The following is a 26,612-nucleotide window of genomic DNA, read 5'->3' as shown; positions in this document are numbered from 1 at the left end:
GTTCAAACACAGGAACATATATTGGTGTAAAAGTATAACAAAAGTGCACTTTTATTCAAGTGCACTTTTTCCATCGCCTTTTCCTGTAAGAAGCAGTGTACACACTTCTCTCTATGCTGTGGTTTCTATTACACACCTGAAAGAAAGAGACAATACATGTGAACATATCCAGCATACAGCAACATGCGGGACTGGCAGGAACACTCAATAAAACTGAATAAAAAGAAAATCAAGTGACGGTGAGATACGAAGAAGGCAGCTTCGCCAGCGTCTGTGTGTCAGAACCGGGGGCGTTAGTATGCATCGTGGTACAGCAGCTATATAGCGTCTGTATTCTGTTTCTTTTGTACTCCAGGGCACGCAGAGGAGAGAATAGTAAAGAGCAGTAAGTTCGGCGCTATATGCAATCATCAGACACTCCCCATCTGCCCGTTGTTTTGTTATACTTTTCAATACTTTTATACTGCTCAAGCGGGCATGCTCAAAAATACACGTGTAATGCCACGAAAAGTGCGCAGACACTTCATTTCTAAACAAAACAAGTGCACTTTTATTCAAAACTACCTGTATAACCGAAGAAAAAGAAAGCAAGATACAGTAGGCGATTGATCGACATCTTGCATGGTGCAATGCTAAGAAGTGAAGATTTTCATTCCGTGCTATATAAAATCATCACATTCAAATATTAACAGTTCCACACACCCAAGGACCGTCCTTCCTACATTTACGACACGTGTACTTGTTGCCGTGTACACACCTCTCTGTGCTATGGTTTCTATTACACTGAATGAGCACCTGACACTGTACTTTCTTCCCTGGGGGAAGGTCCCGCATCAGAGAATTTCCAGTTCCTGCATAAATTCACACCCGATCTGACGCTGTTCGTTTTCAAATAATATTGCATTAGTGCGATTATATTTTCACATATATTGTCTCTTTCTTTCAGGTGTGTAATAGAAACCACAGCATAGAGAGAAGTGTGTACACTGCTTCTTACAGGAAAAGGCGATGGAAAAAGTGCACTTGAATAAAAGTGCACTTTTGTTATACTTTTACACCAATATATGTTCCTGTGTTTGAGCGACACGGGCAGATGGGGAGTGTCTGATGATTGCATATAGCGCCGAAGTTACTGGTCTTTACCATTCTTTCTTCTGCATGTCCTGGGTGCAAAAGAAAAGCATACAGCAACATGCGGGGACTGGCAGGAACACTCAATAAAACTGAAAAAAAAGAAAAGCAAGTGACGGTGAGATACGAAGAAGGCAGCTTCGCCAGCGTTTGTGTGTCAGAACCGGGGGGCGTTAGTATGCATCGTGGTACACTGCAGAGCTATAGCGTCTTTAGTGAAAACAGCCGTGTCAGATGGGGTTGTATGGATTGATTCTGAACGACTGAGAGTGAAAAGTGAATAAAAAAAAAAAGCTAACCTTTACAAAGATCATAAATTGCACCGCTGTTACAGACTGAAATCAAATGTATGTTTTATTCTAAAACAGTAAGACTAAGAACAGTTTACTTCTCAAAAGGGAGGGGCGCAGGATCGAACCCGTGACCCCTTGATTCCCAAGCGGGGGCTGTATCTATTGAACCACGGAGTCAGTTATAGTAAACTGGTGTCAATGTCGCATGTTAAGGCGGCTTTTTCTTTCTGCAGTTATATGTTTGAATAAAAGTGCAATTGTGTTATTCTTGTGAAAATGTTTCTTTGCTATTTGGACTTCAGGCTTCATACATTATATAGTTTATGCCTACATTTTGTCATCTACTACTAGAATATAAAAAAGTTTCTGTTTTAACAATGTGTTGACACAGATTACTGTAGAAACGGAACAGACATGAAATGCGTGTGTTCCAAACAACGATCTATTATTTCACTCTAAAACTCCACTTCACTCCCAGATACTCAATCAAGGCATGAGCTGAGAGAAGTTCGTGCACGTTCTAAATTGGTGGGGGATGGAATAGCCGGCTGCTCCGAGCTTCTCTTTATCAGCACATTTAGAGAACAAAGGACGCTGGCGGAGAGGTGTGAAGGGATTTAAGAAGCAGTTTAAGGTGGGGCGGAATTACGAGTTTTTAAGTAGGCTCTGGTAATTCTAGTGTTAAATGTTTTTCTTCTAAGTCAGAGTGGTAAAGATTTACACTTGTAAAATAGCTTAAGCCTCTAAAAGTATATTACTTTTACGTGATTTAGTAAATGCTGAAGAGTCCTGCTCAAGAAAAGCAGAGCTCTAATATTAACCTTTATCAGAAAAAATGAAATACAGAGATGTCAGGTAATTGAAAGAAACTACTCTGGGCATCTCTCCTAGGAGGATTCTTGTTGCCGATGTGCTCGCCTCACTTGTGTATTAGCCGCTAAGCAAGCGGCCTTTTCTTCTGAAATTTTCCCTTTGCCAACATGCTGGCCTCGCGTGTGTATCCTCATAGGTGGAGCCCTTACCCCGGACTCCACCTTTCACTTCCGGGCCGGACAAACACACACACACACTTCCATGCGTATTTTATATATAAAACAAGATCCCAGTTTTATCCTTGTCATCTTAATATTAGGATTTGTCCAAATTTCCAAATAATTAAAATGTAATTGGCAGGACAAGAATATTAACAGGATTTAAGTGGCATAGTCACTGGCATAGGAGACACGTGTGACATGAATAATGGCTAACTTGTCAATAGAAACACAGGCAAAAAGAAACCCAAACTGTTTCTGGAGTCTTCAATGTAGAATTTCTTTACATAAACAGTAAAAGCAGTATTTTCATTGGACACATCAGCAGGTACCTAACAGTATTAATGCAAGTGACCCTGTAAGTTGAACTAGTCCATATACTAGTCAGACAACGTTCATTCTCTAGTGACCTGCTAAGAAAGCAGAGGGACATGAAGCCAAGTTATAGTTCCGGTTGTGTAAACTTTTTGGAATGGATTGGTAGTGAAAATTAGTAGAGTCCACTCTTGGTTTGTCAGAAGGAAACATTTTTATTATAGAATAGCAGGAGTACCCGGCAATCTATAACCGCTGAATTCCCCAAATGAAAGAAACAGAACATAGAAACAGAACAGTTTTCTGATTGACATTTTATTGCAAGTTCCTCCACTCTGGATTGTGTCTGCTGTGGCGTTTTAGACGCCTTTAAAATAGACTTTCTTGTGGCATCTGAAGTGGACCTTCCAATTCTACGTCTTTTTTTCCAGTGGCATGGGTATATTAGCGAAAAGCAGGACAATTATAATGTGTTACATGGTATTACGTACGGAATAAACACCACAGTGAGATGAATTTACGCTATTTACGAGACGTCAGAAAGCAAACAAATAGCACCAGTAGGTCAGAAACAGCAACACTGAAATCGTACTGCGAGTCGGAAAGTGAGCAGATAGCACCACAAATACGGAAAGATAGTGAGAAAGAGCACCACTGAAACTGTACTGGGAAAAATGGCGGGGAGGGGTGCTCTGTTTCTAAGGAGCGTCTGTGTTGAACGGTGATGCCATCTAACGGACGTTGGAGATGGTAACTACAGAGAGAAGTGACATACAACCGGTGCTGTGTCTGGGGAAAATGGTGGGGGAAGGATGCTGTCTTTTTAAGGCAAGTCTCTGTTCAAACGTCCTTGCATATAATGGACGTTGGCGAATGAAATACAGCACTATCAGTGCATGTGGGAGTGTGACCCGCGGAAACGTGGGTCTGTGAGCCGGTCATGCGCACTGGGTCATTCATGTTTTACATCAATATGGCAGTTCCCCTTCATCTGATCAAAGCAGTCGGCCTTCTGATACTTGGACACTTCCGCCATCTCTTGGCAATTTAAAGAAGCATGGGTAAAGAGGGATACATAGAAACCAAAGCTGCTGCTAGATGGCGCCACGGTGAACGTCTGTTGCAACGTGCGGCCATCTTGTCGATGATAAGCATGGGGACGTGTGCCGAACATTGCGTCCGTGAAAAGGTGCCCTGCGCTTCACCATGAACATTTTTCCTAACCAAACATACCCATGACCTTCTCCTGGTCACAAAGGAGCCACATCCCCAGTTTGGTGCCGATCGGACGCCCGGTGCAGATTTTTATGTCGGACAAACAAACATACATACACACATCGACTCTGCTTTATATATTAGATTTAGATAATTATATTCAGATAGTTGTGCCTTCTAGTCAGCCTTATGTAAACCACTTTGTTAAATATAAACTTACTGTATTTTTAAGTTGACCTACAATTCCACCACTGAGTTTTCACCCTCCACTCTATTTTTCTGGTTTCTTCCACTCTTTCTTCACCATTCTAAAACTGAAACACTTAAAATGCTCCTTTGGAATAGTTTTGTCTTATGCCATTCATAACTGGCACCAGGCTCCTTGCACCCTTTGAAAGACTGATTACTTTCATTCTCATACTCCATAACCCAAGCTTTCGCAATAAGTGGAAGCCCTGTGTATTTTGTTTTTGGCAGCATACTGTACATGGATCAGTGTACTGGGGAATCTGTTTGACGGCACATAACATGCTGTTCCACTCTTTACAGGCTTGTTTTAGTTTTCTAGTTCAATTTTCTTCCCCATGTACAACTCAGATTAGTGATCGGAACATGTGGTGTTCTGCAAACTGACCCTCGACCACCTAATCCCCTGTAATCCAGGTCTTCTTTCTCTCCTCAGAAAAACCTTTTTTCCCCACCATCTATTCTTTACAAAAGTAAAGAATCTTATAAATCACTCACCTTGATTTCTCTCTGTTCCATAGACCTCTATCCTCTATTTCTTCCCCCTTTTATGGGATGCCTTACCTGTCAAATGTTAGCTATATCTCCAGAAATCCCAAATATAGAGCACATAATTCAAAATTTTGCATAGATGTTTCTCAGTAAGCAACATCTGACGGCCCTCACACTGGATATGATTTGCCAATTATATTACTTAGGCTCTTTTCTCAACATATTCTGGCTCTGCCTTCCTGTCTTTTTCCTTTGGTCTCACTTATCTTCTTTACGTCTCAATATTACACTGTTGTCTCATACTGTATCTTCCTTCTTTTAAAGGTTTCTGTGCTTCTGCATAAACCTAATTAATGCAGATTGTTGTGTCTTGTCTCCTTGGCAGATAAATTAGTGCCTACTGAATGTGTTACAGTTAACAATTGGCAGTCCTCATTCTATAATTTTATTCATGTTGACTTATGTACATCACAGATTAACAGTCCCTCTGGCAATTGCACTGAAAGTTTAATTACTGTTATTTAAATTCTGGCCTGCTGAAGGCACCTGAAATGTTTTCTTTTAAATAAAGAACATTTCACTTTTTCTGGTGATATCTAATTGCGAACCCTTTTCTCTACTGTTCTCTGGCTACTGGGTTATCCTATAACATTTACACCTTATCTCAGGCTCAGATCAGTAAGGCTAGGTTAGAATTGAGCGTGTGTAACTTTTATGGTTAGGTCTTCTGACATCTGTTGTTATTCTGTTGTTGATATAATAAAAATTTACTGCAAATATTTGTCTGTTTACACTTTCTGAAAGGTATTTTAAATGAAACACATTTATAGACATAAATTTTAAATGGTGACATTCTTTTCACAGTATCTCAAGGCCAAAATTCCCACTTACAGCGATAGAGTAAGCTACTGTACATTACAAGTACGTTTCTCTCTTCACAAAATAAAGTTACTATGTCACATGTTATACGATTACTAATCAAATTTACATAAACTTTAAGTATTTATTAAAGAAATCTTTCTTGCAAAATAAAATTATTTCACTCCTTCAATTTTTACTTAAATTTTGTAACATCACTACCTATTATATTGTATCCTGTAACCTGATAGAGTGAACACTAGCTATTCTGCACCATTTCTATAATTTGAAGTGAACCACTAGCATTTGCCCAATCCAAAAAAAAAACAAAAGGGAATTATAAATCACTGTGAATCCAGTAAATTTAGTGGCTTCATTTACTTGAAAAAGTAAATAGTCAATGGGCTTGATTTATCATGATTTTATTGTCATTGACACAACCATAAATACTGGACTACAGAAAGTCCTTTTAATGTGATTTGTTAGTCAGTATAATGAAGAAGCATCTAACAAACTACAACTAAATTATCATTTATTTCAATTTCCCAATACCTGCTTCATTGATTGCATCTTCATATGAAAATGCTGTTGTTGTAGATTCACATAAGCTGCTTTCACTTTCAGTGACAACCTCTGCTGAAACAAACAAAGCAAAAACAGATTAATACAATTGAAACATTTAATGTTTACTATATAAATAATAATCACTACTAAATACAACTATACTTTTAAAGGTTGTTTTTTCAAAAGTTAATTTTATTTTTTCTTTCCACTGCCATCTTTTCAAAATATCTTGTTTGATTTATTGTTTCTTTTTTGTCATCCAGAGTACTTGTTACATTTACTTTGAATACCCTTAGAGTTAAACAAGCACTTTTACATTTGATGTAGCAGTTTGCTGTCTAATCAATCCTTCTCTTTAATGTAAATATTTAAAGTATTGGATAAATCTGAAATAAAGGATTAAAAATCTTTTCATAACCAATTATGAAATAAGAATCTGTTACTTCAATATACTGGCAACTTCAACTAATATTCCAAGCATCACATCAATACATGCGCTTTAAAAGGCTTAGACAGAATGCTCTGGTTTTGCTATATAATATATTGTGGTACAAAGAGCTCCACACCCCAACACAAACACACTTAGGGTCGGTTTATACTTCACACACAGAATATGTACACGTTCCCAGCATTCATTTGATGCGTCCTCTGAGCACGTCCTCAGAAATGAACAAGATGCATGTGCAAGTTGCAATACCAGCAAAAAGTTAGGGGAGGCAGTGTGGTCAATTGGAACCTGACGTCAGAGTCTCGTTTACTATCTGCAAGTGACAGAAAGCCGCTTTGCGGACCCTACAGGATCGATGTACCTGCTTCGATGTTTGATGAATGGTTCGATGTGGTGAAGCAAGATGCCGACATACAAATACATTTGTGGTGCTTTATATTCAAGCGTCACATATTCCCCAACATAATGACACGATACATTTTTAAAAATCACACATAACCACCTTCTGTGCCGTCATTTTTGTTTTTTTTTTTTTGCACCTTCACAACAGCATTAGAATGTACGGCAACGTATTTGAGCCACAGAAAAAACAATTAAAGACACAGTGAAAAGTTCTATTCTGTGATTAAAGTGGCTTTTATCTTGAAATGTCCACTTTAATCTCGTAGTTTATTTTATGATTAAAGTAGACCATCATAAACGTCATCTTAAAACCGACCCAGTTGTTAATCACTACGAGCTTCTGGGGCTTCCTCCTGACCTGACAGCAGCGGCAAGCAGCAATCGCCACACAGATCACATTAAATGTATGATATTCCAGCTCTCTGCAAATTTAGAATCCTTACATTTATACTTGATATCACTTTCATGATGAAATGCATTAAAGTATGTATGTTACATTTTATAGATAAGTCGTGAACTTCATTTAAATAATAAATGCTGTTAATAGTTACACATATGGGGTGGCACGTGGCAGAGCAGTAGCACTTGTGCCTTGCCGTAGGGAGTCACATCCCTGGTGCTCCCTGTCTGGAGTTTACATGTTTTCCTGGTGGGTTTCCACAGTGTGCTTCGGTTTTCTTCCAAAGACATGAAGGTTTGAGGATTTGGTGACGCTAAAATGACGATGTGTGTGTGTGTATGCTTGTGTTCATCTTTCGATGAGCTGATGCTCCGTCCAGGGACTGTCTTGCGCCGGATGCTTGCTGGAATGGGCACACCTTGGATTGATGGATGTAACCATTAAACTTTTTTTTTCCAGAGATATTGTAGCAAAGTGTCCTTGGAATTTAATGGACATTTCAGCCAATTCACAACACAGCAAAGCCAAAGGTTTTCTCACCTGGTGGAATCTTCCAGATTTACGTAAAGTATGCATGCAACTATAAACAGTACAATGCCTGCGTAGCAGTAGCATTTGCAGATGCAAGCATCATGTCGCTTGAAGTATAGACCCAGGCCAATAGTCCCGGGTTCAAATAACACTGCGTTTACTACACTCCTCAAGAAAATCAACAAAAAATGTAAACACAAGCACAGGCTTCTCTCTCTTCCAACAATAATCTCTTCTCCTTCCAACTCCTCTCACCACTACACTGCCCTCCTCCAGTTCAGTGTTGCCTGCCTTCCTTCCTCCTAGACTCACTTGGGTAAGGGAGTGTGGTCCCTTTTATTAAGGACCCGGAAGTACTTCTGGTGCCAGGGCCACTGCTCGATGGAAGCACTTCCAGGTCATATGTAAGTCCACTACAGCAGGGAGCTTGTCTCCCTGCAGCACTCTCTTGCGGCACCCAGTGACCCCAGCAGGGCTGCGCTGCCAGACTACATCTCCCAGCATGCCCTGCTGGTTCCCCACTGGGCACTGATATCCGGGGCTGCTACCCTCTAGCATGGTGGGGAAGTAAAAAGCCCCCAGCAATGTCTTTTCCTTGCTGTCTGTCCATCCCTTTTGGTCCTTCCTTCCGGGTCTGATCTTCTCTTCACTGGCGGAGATGCCTATCTGCCTGTTAGGAGCCTCCCATCCGGGTAAAGAACCATCCCGTCTTCTGGCCGGGATGCCAGTCCAGCCCATGTGGTATCTACTATATATAAACATACTATGGGGTTTGCCCCCTGTTCGCACCGCTCACGAACCCCCTGGCCTGCGCTAAGCGCCAGCCACTTCGCGTCTCTGCCACTTGCGTTGTGAAGAGGGGAGCTGAACGCACCCCAAGGAGACACAGTCGCTCTTCCAAAACCCCCTCTTAAACTGTGATACAATGGGAAACAAATAGTTTTTTTTTTTACCTCTTCTTTGATCGATTAGCAGCTGGCTTACTGCTGCTGCTGTGCCATGCGATCTGCATCTCATACGCCACTTTGAACATTTAAAAGCCTGTACAGAAGCTGTCCTACTCTTTGTCTTTTATTTCCGGCCCTGAGCATGATTAAATCTCTTGGCACAAAGTCTCGTCTCGTGGGACCTGAGTTCTTGATATTTTTTAGTTTGAAATATAAAAACAGAATAAGAATCCGAAAATCTAACAACATCACATTAAAGTTCGATAAACTCTAAAAAGAATGATACCAAACATACATATACATACATATCTCTCTATTATAAAAAGAAATCCTGGAAAGCAAAAGCAAGGCAACGATACGTGATCTTCTCAGAAGTTCTTGAAAGATATTTAAAAGACCTGCGAGACAAAAAGAGACTTGCCACGGAGCGTCTCACGGGAACCGTAAACATGAGACTTGGTGCCAAGGGACTGTCCCAGGGCCATCTTGCGGGGACGTGGAACATGAGATTCTTGCAAGACATGTCCTACTTACAACAGATATCATATAACAGCACATCCATTAAAAAACAGTCGTGTAAAAACACGTAGTGCACACAGATCCTGCGCTCTCAACACATATAAAGCATATAAGGACAATACGGAGAACAGACACCCAAAGGCGTTGGAGAGAAAAGAAAGGCAGATAAGAGATTATGAAACCAGTAAAATTCAAAAGTATTTCAGCACCCCAGCCAGGTTGCGGCCTTTTTGGTTTTAAGTGACTGTTCGGTCCGATTGAGGGAGGGCGGAGTACAGCATGGAAGACTGATAGCAGGGTATTGACTGATGCGGTAAGGGGGGGTGAGACCCAGGGGATGAGGGGTCGGAGAGGGTGCTAGAAAGTTGTGTTTGGGGTTAGGATGTCAGCGATTGTTCAAGTAAAACTTTTGTGACACTTTATCATGTCAGTCGCTACAGTATCAAAGAAAAGATAGAAAAGATTGCATTACCGTAGAACAAAAGGTGATTAAAAGGTGATCAGAACCGGGTGTAATTGAAAAAATAGCAGGACAAATCGAGGTCACAAATAAAAGGCAAAGAGTAGACAACAAAGTCTTTTCGCATTCGCATCATTCTTATGCACAAAACGTGGATTTACACAATAATAGACCATACGCTATGAGAATCTGTGGTCCCGCAATAGTTAAAGCAACAACAAGTGAATTTCAAAGAATACACAATTCGGTCAGGTGTATATTTATGATCACAGATAAGCGATGCAAATTTTAACAGGCAAAAAGAAAGGTAATGTATATATTCTGCGAATAACATTACACACCAAAGGAGATTGTGATATACCATTCGTATTAAAATGTTTACAGTTTACTGTGAGAATAGCTTTTGCTATGACAATCAATAAATCACAGGGACAAACATTAGAAAAAGTCAGATTATTTATTAGAGAAACAAACAATATTCACTTACGGGCAGTTATACGTTGCGTTGTCACAATGTGTCTCCAAAAAATATTGTTTTTAATGAATCTTTAAAGTAAAAGTGCAAATAATGAAACTGAAACAATTCCAAAGAAAAAAATAAATAAAAACTGTATATCCAATTAACCAAACATAGGGGTTGGCGAGCAAAGCGAGCAGGGGGTGAAACCCTTACACTGAAAACATACTGTGAGTCGGAAAGCAAGTAAATATAACGGACGTTGGCGAATGAAATACAGCACTACCAGTGCGTGTGGGAGTGTGACGTATGGAAACGCATGTGTGATAGCTGGTCACGCGCACTGGGTCGTTCACGTTTTATATCCATACGGCAGTTCCCCTTCATCCGATCAAAGCAGTCTGATTCATAGACATATATAGACAAACGCCCCATTCACTATGTTGCACAGTTGACACGATACATCAGCTCGTCCACCCTATTGCGAGAGGCAAAAGTGCCATTTAAAGCAATACAGGTAGACGTGGAAACCGGGTTTTCTGATGAAAAAACAATAACGTTTAAAACAGTATTGTTTACATACAACAGATTTTGGTGAATCGTTTACATGCAATTATTTATATCCATTTATAAACTAATAATGGCAATTATTAAATACCATAATAATAATAATCATTATTATTATTAAATAATTATTCCCATATAGGTAGCATTTCTCGGACTGCCTTCTTCCATCTCTGAAACATTTCTAGACTTTGTCCTGTTTTTATGGAACACAGTACTGAAGTATAGGTTAATGCCCGAGTCACCTCACATATAGATTACTGTAATGCTATTCTATCTGGCACCCCACAAAAACATATCCATTGCTTACAACTTCTTCAAAAATTCTGCTGCCAGGATAATAACCTGCTGTTCTAAATCCACTGAACACATCACACCGATTCTCTCTCAACTTCACTGGCTCCCTGTTAACTAGAGAATACAATACTAAATACCACTCTGAACATTTAAAGCTCTCCAGAACCTCACTGATCTCTTACAGACACACCTCACGCTCACTCAGATCCTCATCTGCAGCTGTACTTTCTGTAGCACACATTAGACACAGTGTTATGGAGCTCGAGCGTCTCTCATAGAGCTCTTCAACTTGTGAATTCTCTTTCATCTCATACACGTCAGCTCGATTCAATAACACATTTTAAAACTGCCCTCAAAACTTTTCTTTTTACGAATGTTGTTTAATTTTATTGTAACGTGCCCTGGAGTGCTAAAATTATAAAATGGGATTTTCTAATGGCCAAATATAACCAAAACAATTGTTCAGCCTTACCTATGAAATGTAATCTGCCGGGATCTGGTTTGGAGCGTACAGCGGTTTGTACAATCCCAAGCAGCACATGTGCGAGGCATCTTTATCCATTACTTCACTCCACAGCAGTGCCATTCGCAATGTGGCAGCGACGTTGACATACAATGGTGCTGGTGCGGCGTGCAGTAATTCTATTTCTACGGTTGGCCTTCTCATACTTGGACACTTCCGCCATCTCTTGGCAATTTAAAGAAACGTAAAGAGCGATGCACAGAGACCAAAGCTGCCCAGTACAGATTTGTATGGCGGACAAACAAACATACATCGACTCTGCTTTATGTATTATTTAAAAAAAAATTATATATATATATATATATATATATATCCATCCATCCATTTTCTAACCCGCTGAATCCAAACACAGGGTCACGGGGGTCCGCTGGAGCCAATCCCAGGGCACAAGGCAGGAACCAATCCTGGGCAGGGTGCCAACCCACCGCAGGACACACACAAACACACCCACACACCAAGCACACACTAGGGCCAATTTAGAATCGCCAATCCACCTAACCTGCATGTCTTTGGATTGTGGGAGGAAACCGGGCGCCGGAGGAAACCCACGCAGACACGGGGAGAACATGCAAACTCCACGCAGGGAGGACCCGGGAAGCGAACCCAGGTCTCCTAACTGCGAGGCAGCAGCGCTACCACTGCGCCACCGTGCCGCCCCTATATATATATAGTGACGGACAGCCGTGACGGCCCTGTTGTGTATATTCCGGGGGAGCCACCTCCCCCGGGACGCTTGGTGGCAGCCTCCATGGCGGACGGTGATTCCCCAACCACCCGCAGGGCTCCATGGGAGATGGAGTCTTCCACAGCCTGGTTGGGGGCTCGGGTGGCCGCTAGGGGGTGCTGCAGAGAACCAGCCACCACACTGGACGGTTTATCAGCCGCACCCGGAGGTGCAAATAAGACCAGCTGGTCAGGCACCTGGAACACTTCCGGGTGGGGTATAAAAGGGCCTGCCTCCCAGCAATCAGGGCCAGAATCGGGAGGAAGAGGACGAGGTTGCCTGGGAGGAGTGGTTTGTGTGGGTTTGTGTGGGTTTTTGTGCTTGGACTGTGTTGGGCCTGTGGGACACGGGGAAGACGTGTGCCCACGGCTGAAGAGTAAACAAATAAAAAACCCTTGAGTGTGAACACGTGCCTCTGCGTAGTCTGTGCCGGGTCGGGCGCTATATAGCACCTTTTCACTATATATATATATATATATATATATATATATATATATATATATATATATATATATATATAGATTAGATATACACACATACATACACACACATTTACATTTGATTACATTTACACACATATAATAAAACTATTTAGCTTTTATTTGAAACCCTCTTTTCAGTACTGTTGCAGGAGTTGTACCAAACAGTCACAATGAAGGAGAAGCTAAGAACGTGTATAGTGTGCTCAGCCTACCCATCTGTCAATGTCTCCTTCCTGATCTATGGACAGACAGACTTTGAGGTAGTAATCTGAAGCAAGAGATCAAAGACTGAAGCACTCAAAATGAGTTTCCAGAACAGAGATACTTGCTTTATTTTACATAGTAAGAGGCCTAGCAAACAGGGAGGACTCACGAGCACATCCTTATTGTCTGTATAGAGAGGTGCCAGGTGTGGTGGTTTAGGCATCCAGCAAGGATGGACTCTGGCGCAAGAAGTGCTAATCTTTGGGTACACTGGAAAGAAACCCAAAGACAGACCACAGATATATTAGAAAGGTTATATTCTCTTCCAACCTGGCAAAGGCAGCCATGAAGTTCATTTAATATTCTGTGTGTCAGTGTGGTCTATATATTGAATAAGCTTTGCACACACATAATTTGCTTATAAAGTACTATTCTTTCATGTACCATATACTGTATACTTTATTTCCATTTATTTTTATGTTAAACTGAATTCCTTTTCTTTTTATACATTCTTGCACTTTGTTTTCATTATTAAGCAATATAAATTTTCTGTTCTGTTCTGAAGCTGCTTTTGTTAACTATAAGAACTTACATTCCATTAATGAGTCATCCAAGATGTGACTGGCAAACATTGTGTCTCAGTGCCCTGGGTCAATCTGTGTTTCATTTAATTTGTTCATAGTTGTGATGATTCTGTACATGTTGGCGGGCTCATTGATAACGCAACTAGCTGAATCCTGACTGTTTTATACTATATGTCCTATTCTATTCACTGTAATAGCAATCATATCATTACTTGTGCCATGTGATAGTGACTAAACGCTCAGGCGATGGTGCCTTAGACCATCTTAGAGCACAAAAGGAGAGGCACTGTAATACTGCGCATGATTTTGCACTCTCAGGAGTGGTGCTCGCCAGAATGCAGTAAGTCGGGCATCAATGTGTCATGAGGGAGCTGCTCAACCAGCCAATGAAATTTTGCAACACCATGAGTGCATATGTAAGAGGTTGTTAGCATACTCAATATATCTGTGTTTCAGGACTGCATTCAAGGGTTGTTCACATACACATATTTACCATGTGATTGTGATTTATAAATTGTACAGAAATGCATATATGACAGGTTTTTCTAAATCTTATATAATAATTTCCTGTTTTTTTGCCATGCACAGTTTTTTTTTCTTAAATCCCCCCAAAGTTTTACAAATTAAGCCTCAGGAGAATTTAGTCTGTTGCTAATAAAGAGAACTCTGGGAAAACAAATGAGTCAATAAATATTACATACTGGTAATACATAATATGAAAACACAAAATCAATTAATCCCTAATAAAAGTCAATTATAATTATAAAACAAGAAACTTCTGCAAACATTTGATTTATGCACAGAAATTTCTTAGTTCTAATTTAATCTACTTAATACCACTCTTTATAATAAAATGTTTTACTAGAAGCAAGTTAATGCTAAAGAAATGCAAGCATAAAGAATATTTAATAAATTGCTCCTTTTGGGGCATGTACTTATAATAGTCATAGCAAAAGAAACAAGTATGAATTACTGAAAGTAACAAAATATTAAAATGAATAGAAATCTTTGCAATAAAAAAAAAATATCAAGACTGAGTTGACTCTTGTTTATTAAAAGAACCAATGAAAAACACAATGTCTAAGTAAAATGATAGAAAGAATTACTGTTACCTTTGGTTATACAGTATATCTATACTAATAAAAGGCAAAGCCTTCACTGACTCACTCACTCACTCACTCACTCACTCACTCATCACTAATTCTCCAACTTCCCGTGTAGGTAGAAGGCTGAAATTTGGCAGGCTCATTCCTTACAGCTTACTTACAAAAGTTGGGCAGGTTTCATTTCGAAATTCTACGCATAATGGTCATAACTGGAACCTATTTTTCTCCATATACTGTAATGGACTTTAGCTCAATGGCCGTGGGGGGCGGAGCTGCGTGTCACATCATCACGTGAACTGACTGTGAACGCAGTACGTAGAAAAGAAGGAAGAGCTCCCAAAGAGCACTGAATAAAAACGCATACGAGCTTATTCATAAGTGCAGCTACTGCGGAAACAAAGCACGGTGTAAACAGTAAGTTTATATTAAGTTTATGGACACGCTCCCGCTGCCGTTTTTCATGCCTTCGTCGAATACTTTATTCGCGAGATACAAGTTTAATGAGAAGATACAAGGTATAAACGAGACTTTGGATCACTTTGTAACGGAGTTAAAATTGCTGTAGCGAGAAACATTTAAGTGCTGGGTCTTAGCTAACATTAAATAAAGCCGTGGACATCGCAACATCACACAAGAGAGCAGCTCACGTGAACTGACTGAGCGCAGTATGAGAGATCACTTCCATGCATCAAACCTGTTCAAAAAACGCATTACACAATTGACAAGGTAGGAAAAGAATATGCTCCGAGCTGAGCTCCACAGCTAACACGATCTTGCGGAAGCAACTTTGTCATGCTGCCACCAAATACTCACAGAAAAATCCACAAGTTAATACACACGTGCTGTCTCTAGAGTTTCTCCACACTCAAAGTATTCCTTGGGGCCGGACCCCGGAGAAGCAGTAGGTCCCACTTCGTTGGGAACCTGCTCTCAGGAGACGGGTCATCTGCTGGAAGAATTCTCCGCTGACGTGCGTTTCTTCAAACTTTCCTCGTACTGTTTTTTTTTTTTGTTTTTGTTGGTTTTCAGTGATACGTTTTGCTTATTGCTTGTCAACATTTGAAAAACATCCATTGGAATTTAACTCATTATCACCCTCATATAGAAACGGCAGACACGAAAAAACGATTAGAGTTTATATCAGAAGAAAACATTACATTTTTGCAGCTCTCAATTGCAGCCAAAAGAAAAAAGACATTGCCAGTGAATTGGAATTTCGCCATCGACACCGTCAACTTTCTTGAAAGATTGAGCAAAAAAAGTAGAAAAATCTCAGGTTGCAAATGCATGTGAACTGCTGCATTTGAAGACACTGAAAAAGCCGTTTTTATGTGATTAAGTGATGCTCGTTCAAGAAACATACCTATTAATGCGGCACTCATTCAAGAAAATGTAAGGTTTCTAAACTCTCTTGAGACCTCCCACAACTGGACAACACGTCGAAAAGCGTCCTGAAGTGTGATCACTGTGTCTGTGGATGGCTTTTTATCCATGACCAGGGCAACATCAGGCTCACAGCTCTGGGGCGGCTCTTCACCAAAGAAGACAGAAAAGATCTTGATGGGTGATGCAAGGAACATTGTAAATGCAGGGAACAGGATTACTTGGCCACTAACCTGGCCACAACCCTGCCTGACTGCTGTGTTTGTTTATAGTAGAGTGGCAGATCACGCTACAATAAATAACTGCCGTTTCTGTTTCAAGCTGAATAAAGTTGGTTTTGCTAAGGTACTGTGACTCAGCCTCGTGTTTTGGGGTGTAAGACAGGGACTTATAGTCGATCACGATCTGTTAGGGTTCGCTTTTGTGGAGCTTCACTACAGCGCTGCGAGTCTGCTGTTGCCCAGGCAACGGACAAACAATCTTCCACAGATGCTGCAATCGCGCTTTGGAACACACTTCATCATGTTGCCCCATGCTGTAAATGAAAAAAATTTCTAGGAAATTTCTGTTGGAAGAACAACAAAGAATCAAAAGATTTTACACATGGCAAATAAATGCCTCTACTACCAGCTGGATTGAAACCTAGCAGCGAGCAACAGGGGTATAGACTTGAATGGGCAGAAAGAAGGAAGTGCTTACAGATTCCAGTGACTGCTGGTATAAATAAGATTCTATTAAAAGATGTATTCGAAGAGGGAACCCTGAAAACTTTTCAAATATGAATGTACTTTGGAACAGCTTAACCACAAGCTACCCCTTTTTTCATTTTCCATATGCGTAGAAATCGAACTGCAGTTGGGTATGGGATCCATCATGGCTCCATGTTGTGACCAATCAAGTTGAAATTTCTTGTTGCAATTTAAAGATTCATACACACTATCCTTTATTCATGCATCAACATCACACAGATATATTCATTAAAAAAAAAAATCATACTTTTCATTTTTGTCATTAATTAACTGCTTTGATTAAATGAAACACTGGGTGAATGCATGTTTGAAAAATGTATTTTTCTCTTCATTGGGAAGTAATGAGGCAAATAAGAAGGCAATACTGATAATTATCTAATGGGGTTGCACTTAGTTAAATGCAAAAATCTTTACCTAAGACACAGATTTACTCTCTGTATGTAAAAACTGAGCACTAACTATTTCTCCAGCTTACGATGTTCTGCAGTTTCTTAACATATCTCTATTATAAAAAGACACTTTAACATCCAGCAAGAGAAGGCAGTAAGACAAAAGATCAGCTGCTGTACAAGCTTTTAAATGATCGATGCACAGTTCAGCAGCAATAGCAGCAAGCCAGCATCTGATCTGAGCGCATCTCCTTAGTGTGCGTTCAGTCCCCCCATTCACAACATGAGAGGCAGAGATGCAAAGTGGCTGGTGCGTAGTGCACCCCAGGGAGGCAAGCAAATCGAGCAGGGGGCAAAGCCCCCTAGTACAATACAGATAATACTTTGTCATTTGTGTCAAGCAGAATTGATTTTCATAATTCTTTATTTCATGTTATTCATTTTATATCAAGGAACACCAAAGTGGAAACACAACCCTACAACTGTACTTTTTAGCCCACTGTATTAGCTTTCAAATCCATGTTTTCTAAAAGTTCTAAATTAGTTATCCGCATTACTTTCCTGAATGGATTAATTTACAAAACATTCAGGTGTGTTCATTATGAAGTATGTGCTTTATTAAAACAATATGAAAAGAAGCAGAAGAGAAGGAAGCTAAGGGAACAGAATTATTCATCTGCTCTCAGTCATAAGTCATCTCAATGACTCCTATAAAAGCACAAAACATACAATATAAGAATGACATGATTTAGCAAATAAAAATTCTACCAAGTCATAAAATTAACCAAGTCCAATTTCAGCAAGAACTTGCCTCTAGTTAAAACACAATCCAGGTGTGAACTTCACCCTTCTGTGGACTAAACCATTTTATAATATAAAGAATTAATTGTGATACAATATACATATTCTGTTGCTTATTTATTTATGCATTTAGTTATTTCACATATTTGAGCAACACTGCAACATAAAAGAAGCCCTGAAATGAAAACTGTCACTTGTCAAAGTTGAAAAAGTGGGCTCTGTGTGTTTGTGTTCTAATTGGTGAATCATCTGCATTGTAAAGAACCACCTTGCTTCACTTTTGAAGCTCGTGTAAATACTCATAACCTTGTGATTATGCATGTTAAATAAATGCAGTTATTATTTAGCTGACACCCTAATCCATAGCAACTTACAATATTTCAGATAAATTTGAATTTATTTTTTTTGCAGGGAAAGTGACTTGCTCATGGTCACAGTGTCTGTAGCGGTATCTGCACCCACAACCTCAGGGTCTGAAGCTCAAAGCCTTAACGACTATGCCATATTGTCTAGGTTTTCTGCATGAGGCAACTACTTTAAGAAACTCCTAGTTCATCATCCAGAGTTTGCATCTTGAGTGACAGCTGTAAATGTGGCCGAAGGTTTACATCTACTCTCCCGACAATCCACCAGTCAAAAAAGAGTATTCACTAGAGCCCACACTCTCAATTGTGACGACTGAAAGCGACAGTTACCATTTCACTGAAATAAAAGAATATTAAATACATAAATAACCAGCAAAAATATATTTCGTGACACGTGTAATTATCCATCCATTATCTAACCCGCTATATCCCCAAGTACAGGGCCACGGGGGTCTGCTGGAGCCAATCCCAGGCAACACAGGGCGCAAGGCAGGTAACAAACCCCGGGCAGGGCGCGCGCGCGTGCACACACACATACTTGGGACAATTTAGAATCGCCAATGCACCTAACCTGCATGTCCTTGGACTGTGGGAGGAAATCGGAATACCCGGAGGAAACCCACGCTCACATTGGGAGAACATTCAAACTCCACGCAGGAAGGACCCGGGAAGCGAACCCGGACTCCTAACTGCGAGGCAGCAGCGCCACCGTGCCGCCACATTTAATTATTTACATTCGAAATTCTTGTTGTTATTTATCTATTGTCACATTTCACAATACTTTTATTTTTTGAGTATATATTTATGTAAATATGTGACGGCGTCAATAGCGTATGCAAGTGAACTATAGCAGATGGAAAGAAAGGGTCGAGCACAAATCTGTTTACCAAGACAATAAGCGTTTCGTTGAATAAATAGAACCAGTTTTTGTTCGTTACTTAAACAATAGATTTACAAGATTAACTTTATAAGAATTCATCATGAAAAATGCTCAAAACATGAGTCTACTAACTATAGACTTTCACAACACTACAGTGAATAGTACCTTCTACAGGTGACTCATGAAAAACGGACCCCGAATTTCCAAGCAGTGGTTCCCGGGCTCCGTCTGAGTCTTCTCGTTTAGGAATACGGCTACACATCGTAAAGGTGTAACCCCAGGTCCGGTCTTATCAAGTACCAGACTGCCATCTTTCCTCCACGCTAAACCGAGCTTCCCCGTTGTCAGTGGGTGTAGGCGGGACAACGATGTCACGTGATGAAATAGAATCCAGCACGTAGCGCCAGCTGCATGCTTTTTGCTCACTCATTCTTGACTTTGCAATACGATAGGGAAAATGTTTAATAGTAAATGTTGGCGATTACGTTTAATATGTCGGTGAAGTGTCCAGTATAACGCTGACAGTTAACGACTGAAGATGGAGATACTATAATATTGCGCTGCCCAACTTTAAATGTATGTGATGTTACTACATGAACAGCCGTATATTTTGGAAACAAAACTCTTTGTTTAATTCTTTTGATTAAAAGATTTTCGGTAGTCACTCCGAAGTTTTATATAGTCTTATTATAATTATACTCGCCTCGGAAACACTACTATAGACAGGCGAGAATCAAAAGTTCCCACTCTTAAACACCATTTTCTCCGCTCCCAACATTGTCTGGCTGCAGCTACTGACACGTTGCTGCGAATGACAGCACATTGATTGCCGTACGCATGCGCGTTCTTTTTAGGGGAGTCGTGCAACAGGTTAAAAACTTCATTTACCAAGGGCCTCTGGTAAAGACTAGTTAAGTGCGATAGATATTTCGATCTGTTCTTGTAGATTTTAAGAAAATAGGCGTTGTTACAAATCGCACAGTTATTGAGGCTTTTTTCAGAGCACTCATTTCAGATGTCAGGATCACTCGATTGAGGGCAAATACTTTTAGGAACATAAGGGAATTTTAAATTCGTATATAGTAATCTGTTCCGCGTTGTCAATTGTCACGGGGCGCCAGTACATCGCAGATCACATGATGTCCTCGCTTTTCTGGACGTGTCCTCATTTTGAAGTTTAAAGTATTAGGCCGAGCTTTAGAAACTTCTTAAAATTGCTCATTAAATTGTGTAAACTAACATAGGTCAAGATTTTTTGTTTTCGTTTTCTGTTTGAACTTTCACGCAGCATAAATTTGCCCTTTGTGCACTGCGTAGCAGGCATTGTTTGGAAACGCGGACGACTCGATTGACTGCTGAGGGGGGCGGGCAAATTCGAGTTATGATTAAACAGCACATAAGTACAGAACACCCTCAAAAATAGTAACTTTACGGACGAATTAAAAAGTAAATGCTCGTGTTCGCGACTAGAATGAAACGATTGGGAATGCCGAATGTCTGCAGAGCTGGCAGTAGCAAATACAGGCGTTGACAACATTGGAGCTAAATATAGCTTTTATTTATTGAGACCAGGTGTATTGCACAAAACCAAGATAAGGAATTAAGCTGGGATTTTCTGGTTATCCGGGCTGAATTTAGCCCTGACTCGGTTGCATGAAGGGAGGCTAAATTAATCTACATTAAGTTACTATGGAGATTTACACTTTGCAGCTAGCCTGCTCCAGAGCAGGCTAACAACCAGGCTAAGATTAATCTTAGTGATTTATCGGCTAGTTCCTCCCTAAATCCTACTAGATATTAATGTGTTTTAGTCATTTCATGGTCCTGCATTAAAAAACTAGATATACTGTCATTCATCTATTTATGCGTACTGTTATTTTAGTTATTATTGAAAACTGCTGTTCATTTCACTGTCAGAGGTTTGATGAATATATATATTATTCGAGATTCAAAGAGATTTAAAACACCCAGTGAGGAAAGCACATTTTCCTGAGCAATTATTACTTTGCTGTCCACAATGAATGCCAACACAGTGCAAAAGAACTATACTATACAATATGAGAAATAGAATATAGACTATGTATATCTATATATGCAAGTATACAGTAGAAATGTATTGTTGAATGATAAAAAATATCAATATATTATATTTTATTGCAGTTGATGAGATAAGAAATGGCTCCTCAATTTGCAAATGTGGTTTCAATTAAGTCCGTAACGAGGTCAATACGTAGTATATATAGACTAAAGATGTGTGTGTTTCCTATCCACAATGGCTTGCCCTTTGTTGAATGATGTAGTTGATGAGGAAGTTTTAATACTCAGACGAGCATTCAGGCATGAAAGAGTCTTCCGAGATAGGGCAGACCCATTGGCCTTTTCAGACGAATATCTGACTGAGAGGTACAGATTCTCAAGTGATGGCATCAGATATTTGTGTAGGCTGCTGGGTCCAAACATACAGCACAGGACCGCACGGAGCCATGCTCTCACTGTCCCACAGATGGTCTGCATAGCACTGCGATTCTTTGCAAGTGGCATGTTTCTGTATTCTGTCGGTGATGCAGAAAACCTCAATAAAGCCACTATTTGCCGCACAATAAGAAAAGTAAGTCTGGCATTGAAATCTCTTGTGCACTGTCAGGGATGCCAGGGGCCATGACCCGCCGGGACGCCAGGAGAGACCGGAAGAGGGTCAGAGCCCTGCCTGGACCACGTGGGTTCGCCTTCCGGGTTGCTTTGGGAGCCACGGGTCAAGGGCTTGAAGCTCTTCCCTGTAGGGGCCCGTGGCCACCGCCAGGAGGCCCCAATGCCTTGGGACTTGTTTCCCCAGCACTCCCGCCACACCAGGAAGTGCTGGGGAAGATTTATGACGGCGCCGGAGAGCAGCCGGGAGGACAGCGGCATTTCCGCCACGCTGGCGTGCAGAAGATTGCCGGGAACACCTGGGCTCATCCGGGTCCTCCATAAAGGGGCCGTCTCCTTCATTCAAGGCTGGAGTCGGGTGGAAGGAGGACGAAGCAGTGGAGAGTGGAGGCGGCCAAGAAAGGCATTGTGGCCAGGACATTGAGGGTTTGGGGTTTTGTGCACGTGACTGGGTCTTTGTGACCAAGGAACTGGGGTCTTTGTGACCAGTGAACTGGGGTCTTTGTGACCAATGGACTGGGGTCTTGGTGACCATAATAATTGTAAATATTTTGTAAATAAACGTGTGGTGGTGTGATAACAACATGTCCGCCTGTCTGTGCCCGGGTGCCGTTCACAGCACATATTTATCACCTTCCTGGCCACAGAAGATTCATCCACATCAAGGAGGAGTTCTACAAGATTGCAGGTAACATGAATAATAACAGATTACTACAAAATGTTACATTAGCACAGTCACAGTATGACAGTCATTGTTTTGTGTTATAGCTTTTCCTAATGTAATTGGTACAGTGGATTGCACCCATATTCGTATCCAACGCCTCAGGGGCACATGAGGGAGATTATGTGAACAGGAAATCCTTCCACAGTGTCAATGTTCAGGTAAGAATAAGTAATGGTTACTGTCAGCTACATAATTATTCTGTGCATTAAATTACCTTAATAGGCTATATATTGTTACAGATGATCTGTGATGCTGACTGCCTTATCACAAATTTAGAGGCAAAGTGGCCTGGCTCAGTCCACGACTCCAGAATCTTTCGGGCAGTAGAATTTACCAGAGACTCTCTCTAGGTAAACCACCCCATTTTTTAAGCACCTTGAACAGCAAGAGTACAGTACTTGTAAGAATTATGTTTTGTATTCACAGGTGAGTTCTCTGGTGTGCTGCTGGGGACAAAGGTTATGCCTGTGAGACATTTCTGATGACTCCCTTACAGACCCCCAAACCCCAGCACAGCAAGCTTACAACCATGCCCATGCCAAAACCAGGGCTCGAATTGAAATGACCTTCGGCCTCCTGAAATCCCGATTTCAGTGCCTGCACCACCTGAGGGTCTTCCCAGACAGAGCATGCGACGTGACTGTTGCCTGCACAGTGCTGCACAATATTGCCAGCCTAAGAAAAGAAAGGGCTCCCAGAGTTGCTTTGGATGTTGATTGGGACAATGCTGCCATATTCCCAGATAACAGAAATGGTAGACTTGTTAGAGAACAATACATTGCAAATTATTTCAGTTAATTTAGTTTTGATTTAGCCCATCCCTTAATAAAGGATAATGTAGGCTATATAACTTTTCATGTGTACATGCATTTTATTTGGCATCAGTAGCACACACTGTGGTTATCTTCCCAAATTCTAGTTCCACTTCACTGGATCGATCACTATAAAGTGTACCTGACAGTCATAAAAAAATTGTAGAAGACCACAATGGTTTTGGAATATTTTTCTTTTATTATTTTGCTGTTATCACTTGTCAGCTTGGAGCTGTGGACAGAACAAATTATGATGATTAATACATTGGGTTACAGTCATGGTTACAGTATGAACTGAAGTCACTTACTTCTGTTTGTAGTTTCTGGATTTCCAGTTCTAGTTTCCTCAGTGTCTTGCGTTTAATTTGCATGTCAAGGTCCATGTCCTGCAGCTTTCTTTTGTTCACATCAATCTTGACTTCTGAAAGCTCGATCTGTCTCTTAAGATGTGTTGTGTAGAGATGTCTGACAGTTTGTGAATTCTGTGAACACCTTTTGTTAGCATAGCACAATTTTTGCATAATGTAAATTTACTTTAGGCAATACTCACTATGTTACCAGGCTGCTTATCAGACTGCCCAATGTCAGGATCCTTTAACAAATGATATTTTCTATTAGTACCACTTCCTGACTTCTTATCTATTATAAACTTAAAAATGTGTCCATTTCCACAAAATTGACATGATACCTCGAGCCTTCTAGAGTCCAACGACACGGTCTCATCATCGGCAGAAGTGCACTCCACTGCTGTAGATGTGGCTTCCCTCTGCCATATTCATTACTGGTATTGATATTTTTGACAGAACACGCAAAGCCAATGATTTAATAAAGAATACTCACCGCAAATCATAGTCTGGGGATCCCAAAAGTGTAAGAGTGTTACCAGCCACTGCAAGGTAAAGCAAAGTCACACAGTCCACATAACAAAATATAAATGGATTTTAATATTTTCCATGCGCAGTAGTATGGCAATAATGTACATTGTATGAAGAGGCCAGTATCCCTTGCTGGGCCAGAGTCAGTGGCTGTCCCTCCCTGGATCCCTTCAATCACTGGCTTCCCTTTATTTGAGTCCAGGGCCAGCTCCTCTGCTGGGGTGAAGTCTTGGGTTGGAGGGCCACCCCGTACCAGTAATATGACTTTTCTTTTTTATGGCTAAAATCAGCACAGATAATAAAATGTCAGCAAACATGTCACCTATGTTCTCAGCAAACAAGTCACTTACCAGCCTGCAAAATATTCTTGTATTTAATCTTGACTTGCTGCCAAGTCCTTTTTTGGCCAGACATGTTTGTTCTTTAAGAGGAATAGAAAGATACAAATGATAAAATAGATTAGATGGATAAAATAGAGCAAATTATCTGATTATAGATTACATCAAATTAATTAGAAACAAAACCTACATACAAATAGATAAGAGTAAAAGGATTAAACACATTAGAGACATAAAATAAACTAAATATATCAAATAGATGCATATAGTGGGTAAGTGTTTGCAATTATTCTTCATGTTAAATGCATGTCCACTGGACACATTTAAGGCAAAGTATACAATTATTTTTGAAAATGACAAGTAACTCCTTGAATTGTAATTATGAGGGTTTCAGTGGAGCACTGGTTATTTGGACTACTTACGCATTCAATCGGTCCGCTATTGTTTGCCAGGCATTCTCTCTTTGCTTTATTACAGCAGCTGTATTGCCTTTTTACATATTATATGTTTCACTTCTTCATACGTTTCCATAAGAAGCTGTTGCTCATTAGGCGAAAAGTATGCCGCACGGTTTTGTCCATTTTTGCATCGGTGATTCTGTGATCGATTTCGTGATCTTTTTAAGAATACCATGAACGCGCATTTATCCAAACTATATACACCTGGCTTAACATATCCGCGCGTTCTCATCCTGGCTCAGCAAACGTGCAACGGATTAAGCCAGGATGCACTGATTAAACTAGGTCAAGCCGCGACTGTTCTGTTATCCTGGCTTTCTTAATTCTACTTTTGTGCAATACCCTCAGGTAAAACAGAGGATGCTGTGACTGCTATTGAGTCATTTGTTTGGTCATTTCACACGATCAAGTTATTATTATGCTAGTTGCAGATCAACGAAAGCCCTAGGGTTCGTGTATATTTTTACAGTCATGGTAAGTAACAGTGCTTGACTTGTTCCACTATGATTCATAATGTTTGAAAGCATCATTTTTTTTCTAATAATGAGGACTTAAAAAAGAAAAACTTGTATGGCAATATCTTTTTTTGCCATTTTGAAAAAGAACTAGCAACCCTGACACTGCTTAAAAAGTTAACTAAGAAGTTCAATAGCAAAAAATAATAATAGTAAATAGTTTAAATCGATTAACAAAATTAATTGCTGTGAAGTCATGTTCCAAATGTTGATGATCACCCCATCCTTCTTTTTGAAAATCAACTTAAGTAACCCTATACATGCACCTATACCCTCCCTTGCTCACATTCAGCTCCTTTCGAGTCTCCAAATAAGCCGGCATGTGCCCATTTTGGGGTGTGGCTGGAAAATGCACCTAGGCACAAAAGGAGAGCATCATAATAAACTCAAGAGTTCTTGGCTTGGCAATTTTAGGTGGAGCCATACCAGAATGTTCCTATATGTGTTCTAACTTCTCTAATGTAAACATCGACTAGCCTAACTAAAAGTATCTGTCCATCTTTTGCTAATGACTAATGAGAAATGCAAGTTCAGACAACTTTAATGTTCCAGAACAATCAGTCAATGGAATGCTGGTGCCAGGTCAGTCTCATTTGGCATCAGATCACTGTGATATCCTCTTAAGACTGTCATCATCTGTCAAAGTACTGTCATATAGACTTAAATGCTAAGTCAACTCAGAGCCTTGTAATCATCTTCTAGTCAGAAAAATATATTGGTTATGAAATGCCTATGTTGAAACAGCAACAGAACTGGCTGTCTTTGAGGTGAGGCTGCACATAGCATGGAAAGAACCAGCAAACTACACACAGCATGACTCGAACTGCACATTTGGCTTAGCAGCACTTAAAACAGTGTGGCCAGTCATTTGTAGTCAGGACATG

The 26,612-nt window shown here is 40.3% G+C and overlaps 1 protein-coding gene across 2 annotated transcripts in view; it reads right to left on the bottom strand.

The window, feature by feature from the left end:
- sv2 (synaptic vesicle glycoprotein 2) overlaps positions 1-19,704 on the bottom strand; it is a 58,738-nt gene extending 39,034 nt beyond the window's left edge. The window contains exons 1-2 of one of the 2 annotated variants that reach the window (XM_039773560.1): positions 19,526-19,704; positions 6,134-6,217 (exon numbers count right to left, since the gene is read on the bottom strand). In XM_039773560.1, coding sequence (XP_039629494.1) covers positions 6,134-6,217; positions 19,526-19,622 — 181 coding nt within the window. In that variant the 5' untranslated portion in view covers positions 19,623-19,704. The remainder of the gene's footprint in view (positions 1-6,133; positions 6,218-19,525) is intronic. The other variant, XM_039773561.1, reaches the window with a different exon arrangement.
- Positions 19,705-26,612: the final 6,908 nt, after the last annotated feature.

This window comes from Polypterus senegalus, chromosome 12, assembly GCF_016835505.1.
Source record: "Polypterus senegalus isolate Bchr_013 chromosome 12, ASM1683550v1, whole genome shotgun sequence".
In the NCBI taxonomy this organism is placed as follows: Eukaryota; Metazoa; Chordata; class Cladistia; order Polypteriformes; family Polypteridae; genus Polypterus; species Polypterus senegalus.
Note: the sequence above shows the minus strand (reverse complement) of the source record. Positions and strands in the feature narration are given on the sequence as shown.